This window comes from Phoenix dactylifera, unplaced genomic scaffold, assembly GCF_009389715.1.
Source record: "Phoenix dactylifera cultivar Barhee BC4 unplaced genomic scaffold, palm_55x_up_171113_PBpolish2nd_filt_p 001546F, whole genome shotgun sequence".
Lineage (NCBI taxonomy): Eukaryota > Viridiplantae > Streptophyta > Magnoliopsida > Arecales > Arecaceae > Phoenix > Phoenix dactylifera.
In genome coordinates this window covers 39,198-58,009 of record NW_024068854.1, presented here as the reverse complement: position 1 = coordinate 58,009, position 18,812 = coordinate 39,198, and the positions used below count along the sequence as shown (strand labels likewise).

The 18,812-nt window shown below is 40.9% G+C and overlaps 3 protein-coding genes across 6 annotated transcripts; 2 read left to right on the top strand and 1 right to left on the bottom strand.

Moving 5' to 3' along the window:
* Window positions 1-1,039: 1,039 nt before the first annotated feature.
* On the bottom strand, window positions 1,040-11,543 carry LOC120103977 (cytochrome c oxidase subunit 5b-1, mitochondrial-like). Its single transcript, XM_039122490.1, has 6 exons — window positions 11,231-11,543; window positions 11,066-11,151; window positions 10,918-10,971; window positions 1,777-1,843; window positions 1,463-1,542; window positions 1,040-1,335 (listed from the first exon to the last, which is right to left on the bottom strand). Exons 1-6 carry the CDS (start codon window positions 11,397-11,399, stop codon window positions 1,276-1,278), a joined length of 516 nt encoding a protein of 171 aa, XP_038978418.1. The 5' UTR covers window positions 11,400-11,543; the 3' UTR covers window positions 1,040-1,275.
* Window positions 11,544-12,579: 1,036 nt separating this feature from the next.
* On the top strand, window positions 12,580-16,891 carry LOC120108774 (pentatricopeptide repeat-containing protein At3g54980, mitochondrial-like). 2 transcript variants are annotated; one of them, XM_039122486.1, is made up of 3 exons: window positions 12,580-15,378; window positions 16,306-16,438; window positions 16,536-16,891. In XM_039122486.1, the coding sequence occupies exon 1, from the start codon at window positions 12,728-12,730 to the stop codon at window positions 15,263-15,265; it is 2,538 nt and encodes an 845-aa protein (XP_038978414.1). In that variant the 5' UTR covers window positions 12,580-12,727; the 3' UTR covers window positions 15,266-15,378; window positions 16,306-16,438; window positions 16,536-16,891. The 2 variants fall into 2 exon arrangements, with proteins under 2 accessions (XP_038978414.1, XP_038978413.1); XM_039122485.1 differs by having other exon boundaries at window positions 16,306-16,891.
* A 35-nt stretch (window positions 16,892-16,926) lies between these two features.
* Window positions 16,927-18,516, top strand: LOC120108775. Of its 3 annotated transcripts, none has more exons than XM_039122488.1 (3): window positions 16,927-17,654; window positions 17,775-17,999; window positions 18,336-18,516. In XM_039122488.1, the coding sequence occupies exons 1-2, from the start codon at window positions 17,057-17,059 to the stop codon at window positions 17,954-17,956; spliced, it is 780 nt and encodes a 259-aa protein (XP_038978416.1). In that variant the 5' UTR covers window positions 16,927-17,056; the 3' UTR covers window positions 17,957-17,999; window positions 18,336-18,516. The 3 variants fall into 3 exon arrangements, with proteins under 3 accessions (XP_038978416.1, XP_038978417.1, XP_038978415.1); XM_039122489.1 differs by having other exon boundaries at window positions 18,175-18,516; XM_039122487.1 differs by lacking the exon at window positions 18,336-18,516 and having other exon boundaries at window positions 17,775-18,121.
* Window positions 18,517-18,812: the final 296 nt, after the last annotated feature.

Here is an 18,812-nt window from a genome sequence, read left to right as displayed (position 1 = left end):
GAAATCTCTTGACCATTCCAGATAAGTCCCAGGCTGGCACGACAGACCTCTCGATCATCCTTCAGACTCTCCTATCTACTCTCCCTGGATCGACAAAGGCAAGACCAGCTCAGCAATCTGCTCTCCAAACATCCGCCTGACAAGGGCCTCGTCCCACCTCCGCTCCTCTGGAGCGAACAAATCACAAACTCTGCATCCCACCTTCCCACTTCTTTAGTAACACAGATAAATTGAACGAAATCTTACCATAGATGATAACATACATGAGAAGCAGTCTGAATACAGAAATCCACTTTTCCAGTCCCACAAAAACCCCCTTTCATATGTAAATACAATCCTTATCGGGAGCATGCCAGGGATAGGACCTCCTCAAGTTATAAGATCTTGCCACTCCTAAAATAGCAACCTCTAAATAAGGCGGGCTCCAGTTAGGACCTTCTCTCCCTTGGGAATTGAACCTGCAACCTGAATATAATATATCTTGCATACCCCAGGCAGACGGTCCTACAGTCCCCTCTGCAATAGGCTCAAACTTACAGTGGCTCCACAATTCTCCACATAGTCAGCACTCAGTAGCCATTTGGGCTTGCCCTGAACACACATGGAAAATCAATCATGATCCTGTCTTACACTTCGCAATGTCAACATTTTTCAACATAGTTACTTGAATTCATAGTTGGATCCTAATTGATAAAAAGCTCAGTTACTCTTAACTACACCAACCATTATTTGAATACGATTGATAGATAACGGTATTATAACCACAATGTTGGTGGAACCTTTTGGTCATCCCTAAAGAATCCATCCACACACTCGCTGCTCCTCTAGCAGCAGCAACATAAATACCAACAGACTATAGCAACTAGAAAGCAAATTGCAGCCCTACCTGAGCAATTTTCTCGACATGTTGCTTCTAAGAGCAAAGGTTTCCTGCAAATAGATAGATCAAATATAGCGAACTATAGATGAAAGTACATGCAAACTAACACCACAGGAAAAAACCTTTCTGATTTACTACAAGCAAAGGAAAGAACAGAACTGAACAGAACTTAACGTGGCCATTGATTATTCGACAATGCATCAAAAGGTGTAAAATAATCCAAAGGTCACGTAGATGACCATTACACCATGCAAGCAAAACAGCCAACAGAAATGCCTTCAGATTCACAGGCAAGAATATTGGTCAAACAGAATGACCTAAAGCTCTCTGAAGATTCACGGTATGACAGAAACCAACCATCTCACCAAATATTTTTATTTCCAGGAGTCCTATCCCTAGTGATGTTCATCATCACTGTGTGCTTCTGGGTCCCCTCCCTCACCAATCACCTCCAACTGCAAAATGATATGAAATTAATCAGGAACTCTTACTCCTAGACATAAAAGCAGCCAAAAATATAGAATATTTCTATATAATCCTGTTTGGTGGTACACTAGGAATTTTACAAGCCATCTCAATTACCACAAAATATTGGGAGCACACAGGGCACTCGTGTGGTTTGTCTTTCTCCAGCCAGAACCAGACAACATCATGCTCATCCTCTGCAAACACATCAAGAATTTGAACTAACATCAAACGCGGTCAACTGGTGGCATCTTATTTTAGAACTTTCCTTCCTTTCAGTTTCCTTTTCATATAACAGAAATTGAAAGATAAACATTCTTTTCCTCATACTTCTTTTCTTGGAGAAATTGAAAGATGATGAGCCAGGGTCAATCAAAATACAACAGATGTCAAAGAACTAGCTTGTCATAAGTGTGACAAAAGTAACTTACCACCTTCACCACCAGGGCAGCCGACTATTCTCTTGTTATAGTAGGACTTAACGACAGCAGGTGTTTCCTACAAGCAAGCCAAATAAAATTTTATGGCACAGTTCAATACTCAATGTTTTAATAACAAGTTAATACTGTGGACCAGCATAAACATTGTTATATTCACAATCAATATCCAGGAAAAGCTAATTTAATTTTAAAAACAAAGGGAAAATTTTCATTATACTTGAGGAAAGGAAAATTTCTAAACTATTGATGAGGAAGATCTGAGGAACGAAAAAAATAAAGGATACAGGTTGAATGTTGGCTGTATGCAATAAAGAGACAGATTATAAAATATATGGATTATGTTTTCAGTATGACACCATTTTCCTCATAAACCATGCCACAAATTGAACCAGTAGCATGGTAACAGAATGCGCAATGGCTGCCATGAGCATCACCGATCAGGGATACATGACTATGAAACCTGGTAACACCAATGGAGTGGCAAAGTTCCTGAACCAAAGATCTTGGGTGGACAAAAGATCTTCCACACAAAATTGAATAACTAGACCAAACCCATTAAGGGCACAAACATATTCAGGGATTAATTTGCTTTGTGCATCAATTTTAATGATGTGATATATTACATTCTACTAAAAGGAAAATGTGAAAAAGGTAAAAAAAAAAAGTAAAAGCACACAGAACAAGTTGCAACAATGCCACATACACAAGCTGCATGACATGAATATCTGAAGGCAGACCTGAACATTAAGAAAATATAGTAACGAATGTGCATGAACCATCAATTTTTACTATCCTTCCACAATGCTCTCAGAAAAGAAAAGCCTCCAAAGAGATGAAACAAGCTAAAACAATCCCACTACATCCCACAAAGCATCAGTCTCTAGCATAAAGTCATAACTATTCTTTTCAAAACAAGAAATTTTGCCAAGGAGTTATATATATGGAGAATAAGGCAGAAAGTTTTGTTTGGACCAAATGACGGCTTTTCATTTATTACCACAAAGTTGGACCAACATGAACCAGTAATGAGGATATCATACTTATAATATATCAAAAAAATGATGTAAATATGAAAAAGCTAATTAAACAATATGCAAGACATAAAGTATTAAACAGTTGACACTAAGACCACTTAGATTTCCATAGATAGTTGATAGTTTTGGCAATGTTTAACAGGGATGATCTTTGGAAATGAATATATATTCTCCATACTGAATACTGTTCTACTCCTCTATGATGAAAGTCAGGTGTTTTGTCCAGAATCATGTGTTTCGTCCAGAATCATGTGTTTCAACCAAGGACATACCAGTTCTGTCCACAACATATCAAAACAAGATAAAAATGTACAAATAACAATTTGGTGTAATGTTTTGGTTAGATATGCCACAACTACCATTTCAGGTGTTACATTTTTTTTGCCTCAAAAAAAGTTGTAAAACGTCGGAAACTAATGCAACTTCCACATGCCTCTCAACCAGAAGCATTTTTGTTGTCTAAAATCCAAATAAGATATGATAAGCATAGTACATATACACCCAAAATGGTTCCAATAGAAACTGAAAAATGCTTCTCATGATGCCAATGCAAAAAAGTTTAAAAATATATACAATACGTATTTTTAGGAGACTAAAACCTGAGCATCCTACTTTCAACCATCAACATAACCAAAAGCCTCAGACCATGTATTTGTTGTTATCCTAGCAAATCCTTTATCACCACTATCATGATTAAAGTTGCATCATATACTAAGGCAAGCTTTTTCAATTTTAAGTCACAATATCTTGGAGGTTACAATCAGATTTCCTCACCTCTTCTTTTACTCTGCAACAGATAGCAAGTTCATAATTTCACCTGGCACACCTAGTAACTTCAATGAACAAACCCATAACATCTAAGGTATTTTCCATGTCATCCTCCACTAGTGCAACATCTAGGCATCCTCTAATGCATTCTTTTCTAACCTATTCCTCCTAGTTTTATCAATGGCCAGTCATTATCTGGTGAAAGCCTCTCTTAACTTTCAAAGTCATATAGCAAGCATACAGCATACCTGATCATCTCTGACCCAACCAACTCCACTTTGATTATATAAACTGTCTTTATGATCTAACCTTTCCCTTTTAATCTGTTAAGCAGACCTATAATATCATAAATTAATCTAACCAGATATATTTTATGATTGAATAGTTTTTGATCATTTTGGTTTGCACTAACAAATTTGTAACATACATCTTGCTCTGGCATTAGTTTTTGCAACAAAGATGCATGATGTTCCTTAAAAGAAGCCTTCCCTTTTCCTTTTCTAGTAGGCTCTTACAAGGTCTAATGTGATATTGGACTGTTGCTTCAAGCTCGCTACATGCAGTACTAGGGGATTTAGGCAGACTCCTCTCATGCCCAAAGTTGCCTTATTCTAGCCTCATACTTAGATGAATCACAACTTCCTCCAAAAGCCAATACCCCATATAGATGGAACAAAGGTTCGCCGAACTAGTAACGAGACTCACACCGGTTGGCGATTAGCACGGTTTGTACCATACCATGTGGAGATGAACGATTATTTATTTTGAATTTTTCAAACTGAAAATGGCCAATGATTTGCCAACTTCATTGTAGCAAAGTCGGTAAACTGTTTGTCGACTTCATCTCAAAATTAATAAAAAATAAATATATGATTCCCTGTTTCAAAATGAAACAAGAGGGGCTTCCAAGCCCTCCCCCCCTCCCTCTCTCCCTCCCTTCCTCCCTTCCTCCCTCCCCCTCTCCCTCCCTCCCTTTCTCTCTCTTTCTTCCTCTTTTTCCTTCTCCCTCACCCTCCATTTCAAACCAACGTAAGGAATTGTGAGAACCTGATTTTGTACCGGATTGCGTCAACTAAGAAAGGGCTTGGATCGGTCCCTTGTGCATGCCTTGCACATCAGGCGCGGGTGCATGCCTTATATGTGAGGCGAGGGAGGCACTCCCGATGGTAGTTTCTCCTCTCCAGACTCCATCACGCAAAGGAAGCCTAGGACCGCCAAAATCGGGTGGAGCCCTAGGGCTTTTCTATAAATAGAGATGCCTTCTTCTCTAGTACCCCACCATCGAGATTCCCTCCAAATCACCGTCAATTGCAAGTCCTTTGGTCGAGATTTCCTTGGATTCTTGTTGGAAGACCTCACCGAGCCCCCATCATATCTCATCGGAATCGAGGTAATAACCCCTAATCTTTCTCCTCCTCCCTGTTCCGGTTCCATGGTTGTCATCATCACCTTGAATAGCACCAGCAAGTCGCCGGATTTGGTTGAACAGGACCACCCTTGCTTTGTGATTCTTCTCCTCTATTCCGGCTATAATCTCTTCTATTCCGCCAACCCTGTTGTGGGTTAAGACTAAGGTTCTTGCCAGAGCTCTAATCGAGCTCTCAACCACCTCTTATTTTAGGCCAACCTATCATCAATTTTCTTCACCCTTTCGCCGTCGCTATCTTCGTCGAAGGCTGAACCTCGAGCGGAAGCTTGCGGCTGCCGCTAACAGCCCGAGCTTCCTCCATCTAGATCCAGCCCAAGCCGCCCTTTCCTATTTGATATGTTTTTCTTTCTCACTCTTGCTCTCTCTTCATCACTCTTTCTCTCTCTACATACTTTAAAGGACCAATGAAGTGTCCAAACACCTTTGTGAATCCCGATCGATCCTAAGCGAGGTCTCGAACCAGCATTGTGCGACCATCTACCATGTCGTGTAATTTTCCACCATCGACCGTGGTTGTTTATGATTATTTTGTTGATGAGACTTGGCTTTGTAGGTGAGCGATCATTTGGGCAAGAAGATGCTGAGCATGATGTTCTATGCCTTAGTTCTTAGATCAAGAAGTGTGGTACGCATTGTGGTTTGAGTCTATCACACGTAGAGATCAGAATCCCTGAACATTGATCATCTATATATATGTTATTTTCGTGCATCAATGATTTTGGCTTCGCTTGGAATATGATCGCAGCTCATTGCATGATTATATGTTGGGGATGTATGGTTCTTTATGTATCAATGTAGCATATGTTGCTGATTTTGGGTTGCATGGATTTTGATACTCGTGTGCATCGAATTTCACAAAGAATATAGCTTTATTTACTTAACAAGTATAAAAAATAAATTGTATAATCGAACGATTGTGGTGCTCTAAACTAGCCATGTAGTTCATGCTCTGTCATGGACTGGAAATGTGGTACTTGTTGATGCCCCACCACAGATTGAAAATATGGTATTGTTGATGCCCTACCATAAATCATAAATGTGGTACTATTGATACCCAATCAAAAACAATAACGCCACGGGCTAGAAACGTGGCACCATTGATGCCACACCATGGGCAGAAAATATGGTCATGGTTAGTCCAAAGTCCAAATGCTAAAACATTATTTGATCAGAATTATGCAAAACAAAAACAAAGATAATTAATGGGTGTCATTATTGCATGGAAAGGTATTTTGATGCTATATGATATATTGCTGATCTAGCATACTTATGTTATTATATTGGATAGTTGGTGTCAAAAGTTTTATAGCATTATACTTTAATTATTTGCCATTTTCAAAATTATATTACTGTTATGCTGGTATGGGTGTGTGGAGATTCTTACTAGACTGTAAAGCTTGCACCACTCCTTCACTTCTCTCTTCAGATTTGCGGAATGCTTATTGCTTGGTTGCATTTTGGGATTATTGGTGAAAGAATGAATAGTTAGAGCATCATTGACACCGATCAAATAGCTGAATTGGTAACTGAATAATTTGTTACTTATTAATGATAGAACTATTTTATTGTTAATTAAGATCATTATTATCCAATTATGAAGACATTGTATTGAATTTATAAGCCTTGCATATTCTTTTGGGCCTTGCACTAGGAGATGCACAGCCATGTCATGTGATCAACCCTGATGATGGGTTCAAGGCATGACAAAAGTGGTCATCAAAGCTTATATTTATGATCACTAGGAATTGAGACAGAAATGATCCATAGGATTTCTATAGAGGGGATGGTGAATTTGTCTCCGGTTATAATCTATGGGGTGGTTTAACAAATTTTGGGTCATATTGATTTAAGTATAGAGTAGTATTTTGATCGAAAATTATGTATCTAACTTAGAGAATTTTGGTGGGTTTAGATCAGAGTTGCACAATGGAAGTGTGAAGGGTTGAGTCATTGTGAAGCTGATCGAAAAACATCAACTTTGATTCAGAGCGTGTTATGATGGAGAGGTTTCAACTCAAATCATAGACAAAAGGAAGGCTACTTAAGAGCTCGAGGATGAGATAAGGATTTAGCATCTTCAACTCTTTGAAGCCTCAAGTACATGAATTTCGAGGACGAAATTACTTTAAGGGGGGAGAATGTGAGAACCCAATTTTGAACTTGGTTGGGCCAATTGAGAAAGGGCACGTACTGACCCTCGTGCATGCCTCGCACGTGAGGCAAGGGCGCATGCCTTACACGAGGATGCATGCCTTACACATGAGGCGGTGGATGCAAACTCCCGATGGAAGTCTGTATCCTCTTTTGACTCTATCGAGGGAAGGAAGCCCAGGGCCGCCACAATTAGGCGGAGCCCTAGGGCTTTTCTATAAATAGAGATGCCTTCTTTAGTACCCCACCATCAAGATTCCCTCCAAATCATCATCGATCGCAAATTCTTTGAAAGAAATTTCCTTGGAAGACCTTACGGAGCCCCCCATCATACCTCATCGGAATCGAGGTAACGACTCCTAATCTTTCTCCTCCTTTTTCCAATCCTATGGCTGTCGTCGTCGCCTTGAGTAGCATCGGTGAGTCATCGAATTTGGTTGAACAAGATTGCCCCTGAATTGTGATTCTTCTCCCTTATTCTGGCTATAACCTCTTCTATTTCACCAGCTACGTCGTGAATTGAGGCTAAGGTTCTTGCCAGAGCTTTATTCGAGCTCTCAGCCACCCCTATGATCATAGAAAGAGACCCATCACTGGCCAACGAGCCAAGCAACTTCCATTCCCTATTTTAGGCTGAACTATCATCAGTTTTCTTCACCTTTTCACCATCACCTGCCACCATGGTCGTTGATACCATCAGTCTCCGTTGGAGGCCGAACCTCAAGCAGACGCTTGGCACTGCCACTGACCACTTGGGCTTCCCCCATCTAGATCAAGCCGAAGCTACCCTCCCCTATTTGATCTGCTCTTCTTCTTTCTCTCTCTTGCTCTCTCTCCTCCCTCTCTCTTCATCACTCTCTCTACATACTTTAGGGGATCAATGGTAGGTCTAGACACCTATGTGAATTCCGGTCGATCCTAACGGGGTCCTAGACTGCCATTGTGTGACCATCTACCATGTCCTGGACAAGAAGACACTAAGTAGGGTACTCTACATCTTAGTTCTCGGATCAAGTGGGTCAGCACGCATTGTGTTTGTGTCTGTCATTGGTAGTGGCATGAATCCTTGGACATTGATCACCTATATATATATATACCATTTTTGTGCATCAATGATTTTGGCTTAGCTTGGAATATGATAACCACTCATTGCATGACTATCTGTTGAGGATGTATGGTTCTTTATGTATATATGTAGCATATGTTGCTGATTTGGGTTGCATGAATTTTGATACTCGTGCACATCGAATTTTGCAAAGAATATAGCTTTATTTACTTCATAAGTATAAAAAATAAATTGTATAATTGGACAGTTGGTTGTAGCGCTCCAAACTAGCCACGTTGCTAATGCCCCACCATCCCCAAACGTGGTGCTTGTTGATGCCCCGCTATAGGCCGAAAATGTGGTACTATTGATGCCCCACCACGGGCTAGAAACGTGGTACCTGTTGATATCCTGCCACGAGCTAGAAACGTAGTACTATCGATGCCTTGTCACAGGCCAGAAATATGGTATTGCTGATCCCCCACCACGGGCCAGAAACAATGATAATTAATTGGGATCATTGTTGCATTGAAAGGTATTTTGATGCTATGTGATGTATTCATGAGCTCATATAATTATAGTTGGTATCAACAGTTCTATAATTTCATATTTATATTAGCTTTGATTATTTTCTATTTTCAAATTTATATTAGTATAATGCTAGTGTGGATGTGTGGAGATATTTATTGGGTTGTAAAGTTCACACCGCTCCTTCACTTCTCTTTTCAGAGTTGTAGGATGATGCTTATTGCTTGGCTACGATTTGGGATCATTAGTGAGAGAATGAATAGTTAGAGCATCACTAATACCAGTCAAATAGCTAAATTGGTAACTAGATAATTTTGTTACTTGTTAATGATGGAATTTTTTTGTTGTGAATTGAGATCCTTATTATCTAGATATGAAAAGGTCATATTAAATTTATAGGCCTTGCATATTCTCTCAAGGGTTTCCCTATGGAATGTGCTGTCGTATCATGTGACCAACCCGGGTGATGGGTTTGGAGAGTGATAGGAACCATGCCAGTAACCAATTGATCCAGTTTGGCACGCCCCGAAATCGGCTAACTTGGCATGGTTCAGCAAATGATGGATGGAACACTATTGGCATTTCACCTAATATTATATCCTACAAACTGAAGAAATCATGGATTTTTACTTTCAAATACATCTTATAGTTCCTATTTTAAACTCAATTTATCCCTTATCGATCAACCATATACGATCAACAAAGATGATCTAGATCGACATAATGGTAGACCATTAGTTTACAACACCTTGTCATAGGCTCACTACATCTAGAAAATCAACTATCACACCCCTACTACTTTGTCTCAATACCTTTGTATAAGTGCCTAATACATTTTTGTGATTCACGTTGAGGAAAGCATCCAATTAAGCACCTCATTTGATTATATCTAATATCTAATAGACTTCTGAAATTTTGTTAATTGAGAAAATGAATTTACAATTTAGTGTAACCAAGGCTGCATCAACCATGAATTCTTGTGCAAAATATATACTTATGACATATAAGTACTCACATGTCTATGGCTTATATGTCAAAAATTTTTACACTTTTAAAATCCCATCCATTTTATCCATGATAGCTTTCAGTCATCTTAACTGACCTGGAAGTGTTATATTTCTGACCCGATACGTTACGCAAATTTAAACTATATAATTTGCAGATCTCATAAAATTTCTTGGAAAGAAAATAAAACAGAATGATACCTCATTAAATTCTACTCGTGACCAGTGGAATGTGTACCTAAAATGTATATTTTAATTATGATACCAAATGAAAAAGAGGGGCAGCTTCAGTTTTGTCCTCTAATATTTGTCCTAAGTTTTGCATACAAGGAGCTTACATAAGCTCAACATGCTAACAAAAACTAGCATGGCCAGAATTCACAGGCAGGTGCCCTCTTGACAAGGTGGATGCTTCCACCACATTATTATGAAGAATAGTAAAATATTGTTATGAAGAATACTAGACTTGAGAATAATGTAGAATGTCTGGTATCCCATTTCTTTCTAAGTTCACCTAACCTGTAACTACTTTTTTCCCAACCCTACAGTAGATATCATTGACCCATCCTGCACATGTTGTTCATGTATTGGGCATCCAAAGCTTTTGAAGACATCAGCAGAGTTTTACATTAGGGTGTTAAAAAGAAGGGGGCAAAACAAATTAATAGTCCAGGGAAAGAAATGAGAGTTGATGATTCAATCCTTCTAACTGTGAAGTTGCTGAATGCCAAGTTGACCGTATAGCAGTATGAAAATTCTCTTCAGGTTAACTCAGCAGATGGTATGATCTTTATTTTGCAGCCCTAGCAAATACATGAAAATAAAGATATACACAAGCATCATAGACCTACGAACAATCATTGTATTACAATCTATGTAGTTATAGCGATAAGGACGAACATAACAAGATGGTACCCATTAATCTAATGCACATTAACAAATGATATACCACAAGTATTCGCTTCCATTCTACCAAGTACTAAGAAACCAGCTAAAATATTGCAGCCAACACATATGAGAAGATCGCAGTTTAATGCAAAAACACTGAAAGGGTCTAAGCAAGAAGGGAAAAAGACGGAAAAACAACACGTCATCATCCACGAACAAATCAGAACGAAAATTTATCAGGGATCAAGAACATATTGCAGATTCAAGTTCAAGAATCAGACTAACTTTGGTGCCGAACGGACCGACCGGGGAATCCATGTCAGTAAACCGCTTCGTCCCCTAAAAAGGTCACGCACAAGAGAATCCATCAGATCCTGAATCGACCAACAAAGACGCAAGCAGAGTGCAAGTCGAACGAAACAGGAAAACTCGCCTCCAACTCGCCCTCGAGCTCCTCCCGCTCATGGCCGGTGGCGATCGGCATCACGTCCTCCACTTTCTTCTTCGTCGGGACATTATCTAAAGAAAGAAGACCAAATCGGATGGGTCAGCATGGTTCCACCCTAGCCAAAACAAAAGAGATCGGAGGAGGACCCACCGGATTCCGAGGAGAGGAGAGGAGAGGTCTTCCGGAACGGCGAGGAGGTGATGGAGGCGAGGCCACGGCTCTGCAGGGTATCTTGGGCGGAAAGGCAGAGAAGCTGGGGGCCGGATCGCCACCATTGGCCAGCGAGGGTTTGGAGGTGGGAAGAGGCCCTCCGCCACATCGTCTCTTGCCGCCGCAGCCGTCAGAGTTCTCAGGTCACCCCCTATGGTCTCTCGCCGAGACTCCTCTCTCTCGCTTGCTTGACCAAGAACTAGGGAATTGGGTCTCCGAGAACCGCCGCCAGTCTCACAGCCAGTGGGGGGAGGCGGCCCGGAGGCATTTAAAGGCCAATACGACGCGTGTCCGCTCAGGGCGTTCACGTGCCATCTAAGACTGTGTTATCTCAAGATTCGTGCGGATAGATAGCGGAATTTCCGATGAGGTGATCTGCAGTTTTATTTGATATATATATAAATAAGGATCCATCCCGGAGGGCATGACAGTAGTAGAGATCATTGATAATGATGAATGATAGTGGAGATTGTTAGTAAAGGTAGGTAGTGAAAGAGATCTTAAACAACGGTAGATGGTTATAAAGATTGGATATGGTAGTGAATGATGGCGAATATTAACGACCACGATGAATGAATAAAGGTAGAGAGAACTAACTTGCCATGTCAAACTAATATCTCCTTAACTTACCATGTAGGCACCGACGGCGAACTATGGCCCAAATTGGAAGGTCAGTGGGAGCATTGCAATAATTAAAAAAAATATATAGGGTTGACATTATAGCAATTAAAGATGCAGGAATATTTGCAAATCGAGATAAAATACAAAATATCTACTGGACTCTATTTTTTAAAAATAATAAATATTTTCTCTTATCTCATCCAACTTCTCCCGACTCCTTTAAAATTTTGAAAAACAAAAAGCATATATTTTTTTCATAATACATGTATATATATTTCTTATCTTCATATTTCTTAACTTTTCTATTAAATCATTTTTAACATATCTTGCTCGGGATATATTGGTGTTTAGTCCTAAATGAATTACTGCTACAATATTTTCCAGCCTATAGCAGTTGCACGGGCGATCTACTCTAATATTATTTATAATAATTCAGCATATTATCTAAAGAAAATTAAAAAGATTATTTGAGTGCTTAGGATCTATATGAGTAATTCAGAATTATCTAATAAATATTTAACGTATGATACACCTACATGGATCGTCCAAAGATCTAGAGTTGAAATCGGCACTGCGTGGACCGATATCTGTTTGAGTTGGACAAATAGCCAATTATTTACAGATAACTCCTCGCAGATCGAAGGCTGGGGTTGGGTGGGTTTGTGCCGGGTTGGGTGGGTCTGGCTGGCTAGGGTTATCGACTCTTCCCACCATCTGCAAATAGGCGACCCCTCCTCGCTCCTCTCGCTCTCCATCTCACCCCGGCCACTGCCGGAGCACTCGGTGGCCACCGCCTCCGATTCCTAGATCGAAGAAATGAGCGCCTTAGGAAGCTCCTCCACCCTCTCTCCACGGCTTCCCCGCTCTATCCGTCGTATCCCCAGGTCCTTGTACTCCGCCTCGGCCACCCTCCTTCCTTCCATCGAGGAGCCAACAGCGGCCACGGAGAAACCGATCCCAAATAACGTCGTCCATGCCCATTCTCCTCCGATTCGAAGACTCATCTCCGCATTCGACCCCGAAAGATCGATGTCGACGCAGGAGCGAGTCGTCGAGTTCCTCTTGACCTATCAGCGCAGACCCCGAGAAGCTTTGAAGTACTTCAATTGGGCTCAGAATCAGGGGGGTCCCATGGGCGTGGAGCCCCTCTGCATCTTGCTTCATATCCTCGTGCGGTCCGGATGGCTGTCGAGTGCTCGAGAGTTACTAAAAAGATCGATCTTGGGCGATTCCAGCTCCCGCCCCAGCAGCATCGTCGACTGCCTGATTGAAACTTCAAAAAGGTGCGATTTTGATCCTCTCTCCTACTGTTACCTCTTGTCTTGCTATGCACATGTCCATCGAGTCGAAGAGGCGGTGGAAGCTTTCAGTCGGATGGTTGAAAGCAGCATCTTTCCTGACGTAAAAGCGAGAAATGATGTGCTGAGTGCTATGCTAAGGTCGAACTCTTTCTCAAGGGCTCGAGAATTTTACCGAGAGATGCGAGCTAAAGGAATGGACTTCGATTGCAGCACGTGTGATATTATGATGCATGTGTGTTTGAAAGAAGGGAAGCCTGAGGATGCCGAGTTGTACTTCAGGGAAATGGTTGATGGGGGCGTGGAGCCGGATGTGCAAGCTTATGCTACCGTGATTCAGTCGGCGTGCAAGAAACCTGATTCCAAGAGAGCTTGTGAATTGTTCAGCGAGATGAAAGGTTTTGGCTTGGTTCCTTCCGAGTTTATATATACTTTGTTGATTGGAGCTTGTGCAAAGCAGAGAAGCATGGGCGAGGCTGTAAGGTTAAAAGAAGAGATGGTCAGTAGTGGGCTGCCGCTGAACTTGGTAGCTGCAACTAGTCTGATGAAAGGATACTGTGCTCAAGGAGATATTAACACTGCATTGGATTTACTCGCAACAGTTCTCGAGCAAGGAATAGTTCCAAACAATGTGACATACTCGGTTCTGATTGAAGGTTGCTATAGATATGGAAATGTGGAGAAAGCCTACGAGCTTTACTGTCAAATGAAACAGCTGGGGATGTTGCCGAGCGTCTTCATTGTCAATTCAGTGATACGGTGCTTCTTGAAGAATAATCAATGGAAAGAGGCATTTGACTTATTTGAAGAAGCAGTTGGCTCTGGTGTACCAAATGTTTTCACATATAACATTCTTATGCATTGGCTCTGTCATGCTGGTAGGCTGAAGGAAGCTTGCAATCTATATGCTAGAATGGAGGATGCAGGAGTGAAGCCTAATGTTGTATCATGCAACAACTTGTTATTTGGCCATTGTGAACAGGGGGATATGGATTCAGCAGCTAATCTGTATAGCCAAATGACTGAAAGGGGCATCAAACCCAATGTTGTCACCTTTGGCACTCTGATGGATGGGTATGTCAAGAAAAAGGACTTTGACCGGGTTTATGATATGCTCAATATAATGCGTGGCTTGGGCATTGCTTGTAATGAATATACATTCAACACTGTTATAAATGGCTTCTGCAAAGCTGGCCGTACATCTGAAGCGAATGACATGCTGCCCAAATTTATGGAGGAGGGTTTTGTTCCTAACTGTATGACCTATAACAGTATCATCAGCGGCTTCATAAGAGAGGGTGCAATGAGCTCCGCAATCTCAACTTATCAGCAAATGCTTAAAAAGGGCATCTCTCCTAATGTTATTACATATACCAATTTCATTGATGGCTATTGTAAAAGCAATTGTACTGATGTTGCTTTGAAGTTGATGAATGAGGTGAGAAGGAAGGGTCTCCAATTGGATATTGCCGCATATAATGCTATTATTGTTGGTTTTTGCAAGGACAATAATATGGCTGATGCACTTAAGCTTTTCGATGAGCTGCTTGAAGCTGGGTTAAAGCCAAATGCAGCTGTATTTAACAGCCTTATCTCTGGCTATATAGATTTGAGTAATATGAAAGCTGCTTTTGAGCTGCACAAGAAAATGCTAGAAGAAGGAATACCTTGTGATACTGCTATTTACACAACCTTAATCGATGGATCACTAAAAGCTGGTAATGTGACAATTGCTTTAGAACTTTACTCTGAGATGTTAGCCAAGGGCCATTTTCCGGATGATGTTGCCTTCACTGCACTGATACATGGTCTTTGCGAGAATGGACACCTTGAAGATGCTTACAAGATTTTGCATGAAATGGATAGGATGGACGTACGTCCTAATGTTCTTATATACAACACACTGATCAACAGATACTTCAGGGAAGGCAATTTGCAAGAGGCCTTTCGATTGCATGATGAAATGCTTGACAGAGGCCTCATGCCTGATGATAAAACTTACGATATTCTCGTGAGTCAGAAGTTTGAAGGAGACGATGCTATTGCTGGAACTTAGATGTCCCTCTGGCATGGCGAGTGGATCTTGTTTGCATAAATTGGCCCATTGAGACAGATCAAATGGAGGAATCTCATAGTATTACTGGTAGCAATTATGCTCTGCCTGCAAAGGTAAGCATTATGGCTATATAAGTTGCTGTAAATTGGTAGCGATGGCTGCATTTAGTCTGAATAATTGTTTTATTTTTTATTATTCTCTTACCTTCCATAAGTCATCATTATTTTATATCATCTTGTGCTCATTTTTTTTTTTCATCTCCTCAAAGCTTTTAAAATTTCACCACACATGCATATTTTCAGTTTTTGATTACTTTCAATTTGAAAAACTGTGTATTCTTTCTCTTATGGACAATGACAATATGTCGATATCTAGAAATCCTAGTTTGATCAACTTTAAGGGATGGATCCGATATGCAAAATTTTTGCTGATAGTGTTGTTGAACCACTGGAAACATCCGGAATTGGATTGTTTCATGACTTTAATCATACAAATGTTGGCATGAGCTAAGAGGGAGGGAGGGAGCGAGCTCTCAACAAAGAAAGACAAGAAAATTATGATGGATTAAACTCGGATGCTAATACCGTGCACATCATTTGTTGATATATTTGCTCTTTGATATGTGCATGGTTGAAGTAGGTATGGTTCAGTTTTGTGGTAGTTCAATAAGGTATCCAAATTGGACCTGGTTGATACCAGATTCATAGAGGAAATTGTGCTCTAAACGAAATATGTTAAGGGAGCATTCACAACTAGCAGAAAACCAATATGTCTTTTGCATATAAAATATGAGAGAACTAACTAATTGCTCAGGTCAGCATGTTTCGCATAAGCTGGCTGTAAAAAGGTTCTGTTAATGTGGATCATAAGCTTTTTGTATTTTGGGGGATATAGCTTGAAACCTACAGTTTGATGCAATTATATGACTATATATTATTCCTAGTGCAGAAAGCAATAAATGTGCATGTGAAAATTGCTCTGAAATTTCAATCTCAGTAATCTAAACAAAGTAGAAAACTGACTTAGCTGCTACTGTGCAGATGCTTGGCTTTGCTACTAATCTCTCAAGTAACTTCTTTCAACCCCACTTGAGTTGCACAGGAGAGCACCCGAAAAGCTATCACTGAAGAGGTGGCATCATACATACATTTCAACATGGTCCTACCGAATTTGGTAAGCAACTCTCAGGTTGCATTCATTTCATGCTTCAGCAAAGTTTCTTTCAATGACGTGGTGGTACATAAATTCATTTGTGTACGTGGACAAGCAGCATGGGGTGTGCCGAGTCCATTCTCTGCGGCAAACCATGTAGGCAAGTCCTTCAAATGGAGTGGAGATGGGTGAGAGGCCTGCGCGGCCGATGAAACCGACAGCATGGCGCAGAGATATTGGTTGAGCGAACAATGGTGCTTGCGCCTTGGTCTAAATTCTTCTAATAGATATGGAATCTCACTGGGTTGGCATCCGAAACCGTGTCATGGCTTGTGGCTAGCACTTGGATCAATGGATACTTTTTTTCTGGAAACTAGGACTCGATGTCTTCTGTCCTTTGTGTATGCTGTGTGTTTACATAATAATTTTGTGCAAGACTGTTCATCCATCAATAATTGTGATCTTACATCTTTATCCGGATCCGAGTTCTTCATGTCTTTGTATTGGGGTTAACTTTGCCTTTGGTTTATCTCCAAATAGTCTCTATTTTTTTTCTGAAAAAAAAAGTTCATTCTTTTTTATGGTGGAGGGTGGTTGGGGTGATTGGGCGATGATAAAGGTCTAGGCCATAATCCTCGAATGAACGGATTGCATGCATATCCAACCAAATTAAATCGGACAACAATAAGGGAATCTCAAGTTCCACGCCTTCATGTACTACAGTCTGGTCCGATCCGCTTTCTTCTCTTTGTCGTCTCCTTAATCCAACCCGCTTCCACATGGGATCGGAGTCTGACCGAGTCTGCTCTATTGCATCCGCATTACCGCAACCTCCGCAAATCTGAATTAAAAGGCTGCCTCCTGCCAAATTCAAGAATACATCTTCTCCTTTGTTATCTTTCCTTCTCGCTGCTGTTGTTGTTGCTGCTGCTGCTGCAAGAGATGCACCGATCGGCGAGCGCATCAAGGACGTCAGAGGAGTACTATATGAGCATGACGACGGGAGGAGGAGGAGGAGGAGGAGGAGGAGGGGGAGGGGGAGGAGGAGGGAAGGGACTGTCATCGTCTCCCGGCTACCGGTCGAGCCTGGACGTGGACCAACTTCCCACCTACGACCCCCTCTCCGACGCCTCCAAGAAGGCGGCGCTGCGTGCCCGCTTCGCCGAGAACATGGTCCATCTCATCCCCCTCGTCCTCATCTTCTGCGCCATGGTCCTCTGGTTCTTCTCGCACCCCGGTAAAAACCACTCCTATCCCTTCTTGAAGGCCTTCTGATCCTGACGGACCGTAAAATAATTTGATGGCTTTTTCCCATGTGTCCGTCCGTCTTCTACTACTACCGCTCGTTTGTCTGCAGAGATCGATATGGTGAATACAGATGATTCTATTGTTGCTAGAATCAAGAACATGACCATCGATGGCTACAGCAGCTGGAATGGCTCATCGATGACGATAGGGTTGGGGGATTTGGATCCAATCGATGGGATCGGGATGGAAGACAGCGGCAGAGACACCGAGAACAAAGACAATGAGGAATGAGGGGAGTGTTTTGCTGCATACATCATTGCGATGAGGAAATTTGGTAATTCTTTGCGTCTTGGCTCTGCTCTGTCTGTGAATTTTGTTTCTAAAATATGGAAATCTTTCCTTTTTTTTTCTCTCCTATTTTTTTTTATTTTTTTAATAAATAATGTTTGAAGCTTCCAGGTAGGGCATGGTTCTCTTTAATCTTCTTTTTTTCTTGTTTTAAAACCCAGCCTGTCATGAAGAATGGAGGGTGTGGAGTGACAGGTTTCCCCTTTTTATCCTGTTTGGGAGGATGAATTCTGATCCAACTTCTCAAGAAAAAACACACAGAAAAATATCACGCCATGCTTGTAGATATCCATGTAGGGTTGATGCATTCACAATTTTTCAGGTCTCTATTGGTCGAGGTTTGAAATGATGCCTTACTCCATGATCACGCCATGATCAGCTTGCTATTGCTATTGCAACTAAGCTACCTGCATAAATTGCTCGCTGATCACAATGACGTAAGGACTTTGTATTACCATTGGTTAGTGTTGATTCTAATAATACAATCTTTAGACCATACTTCATCATTGTGGCTCTGATCCTTCATCTTATATGGACTTTCAGGTATCTAGATTTTTATAGATGATAATATCATCTTTATTTAATTATCCCTTCTTCTATTAAATTTTTGATAGCATAAATAGTTAGACAACTAAAATTACTATGTAATATCTTTGTAATGTCGTAAGTGCTGGAGCACGGAAGACGAGGAGGAGAAGGAACAATAAAATGGTGGAGAAAGATAAAAGAGAAACAATGGGACCATGTAGAGTAGAGCAAGCCCTGAATTTTATCCCCGTTCAATAGTCATAATCCTAGT

What these genes read in the sequence shown, in the direction of transcription:
- LOC120103977 (XM_039122490.1), bottom strand. Translation starts at nt 11,399, where the DNA reads ATGTGGCGGAGGGCCTCTTCCCACCTCCAAACCCTCGCTGGCCAATGG. An exon ending in TCTCCTCTCCTCGGAATCCG is followed by an intron (nt 11,152 to 11,230) that starts GTGGGTCCTCCT and finishes TTCTTTCTTTAG; the next exon opens with ATAATGTCCCGACGAAGAAG. An exon ending in CTGCCCTGGTGGTGAAGGTG is followed by an intron (nt 1,543 to 1,776) that starts GTAAGTTACTTT and finishes ATGTGTTTGCAG; the next exon opens with AGGATGAGCATGATGTTGTC.
- LOC120108774 (XM_039122486.1), top strand. Translation starts at nt 12,728, where the DNA reads ATGAGCGCCTTAGGAAGCTCCTCCACCCTCTCTCCACGGCTTCCCCGC.
- LOC120108775 (XM_039122488.1), top strand. Translation starts at nt 17,057, where the DNA reads ATGAACGGATTGCATGCATATCCAACCAAATTAAATCGGACAACAATA. An exon ending in CTGGTTCTTCTCGCACCCCG is followed by an intron (nt 17,655 to 17,774) that starts GTAAAAACCACT and finishes GTTTGTCTGCAG; the next exon opens with AGATCGATATGGTGAATACA.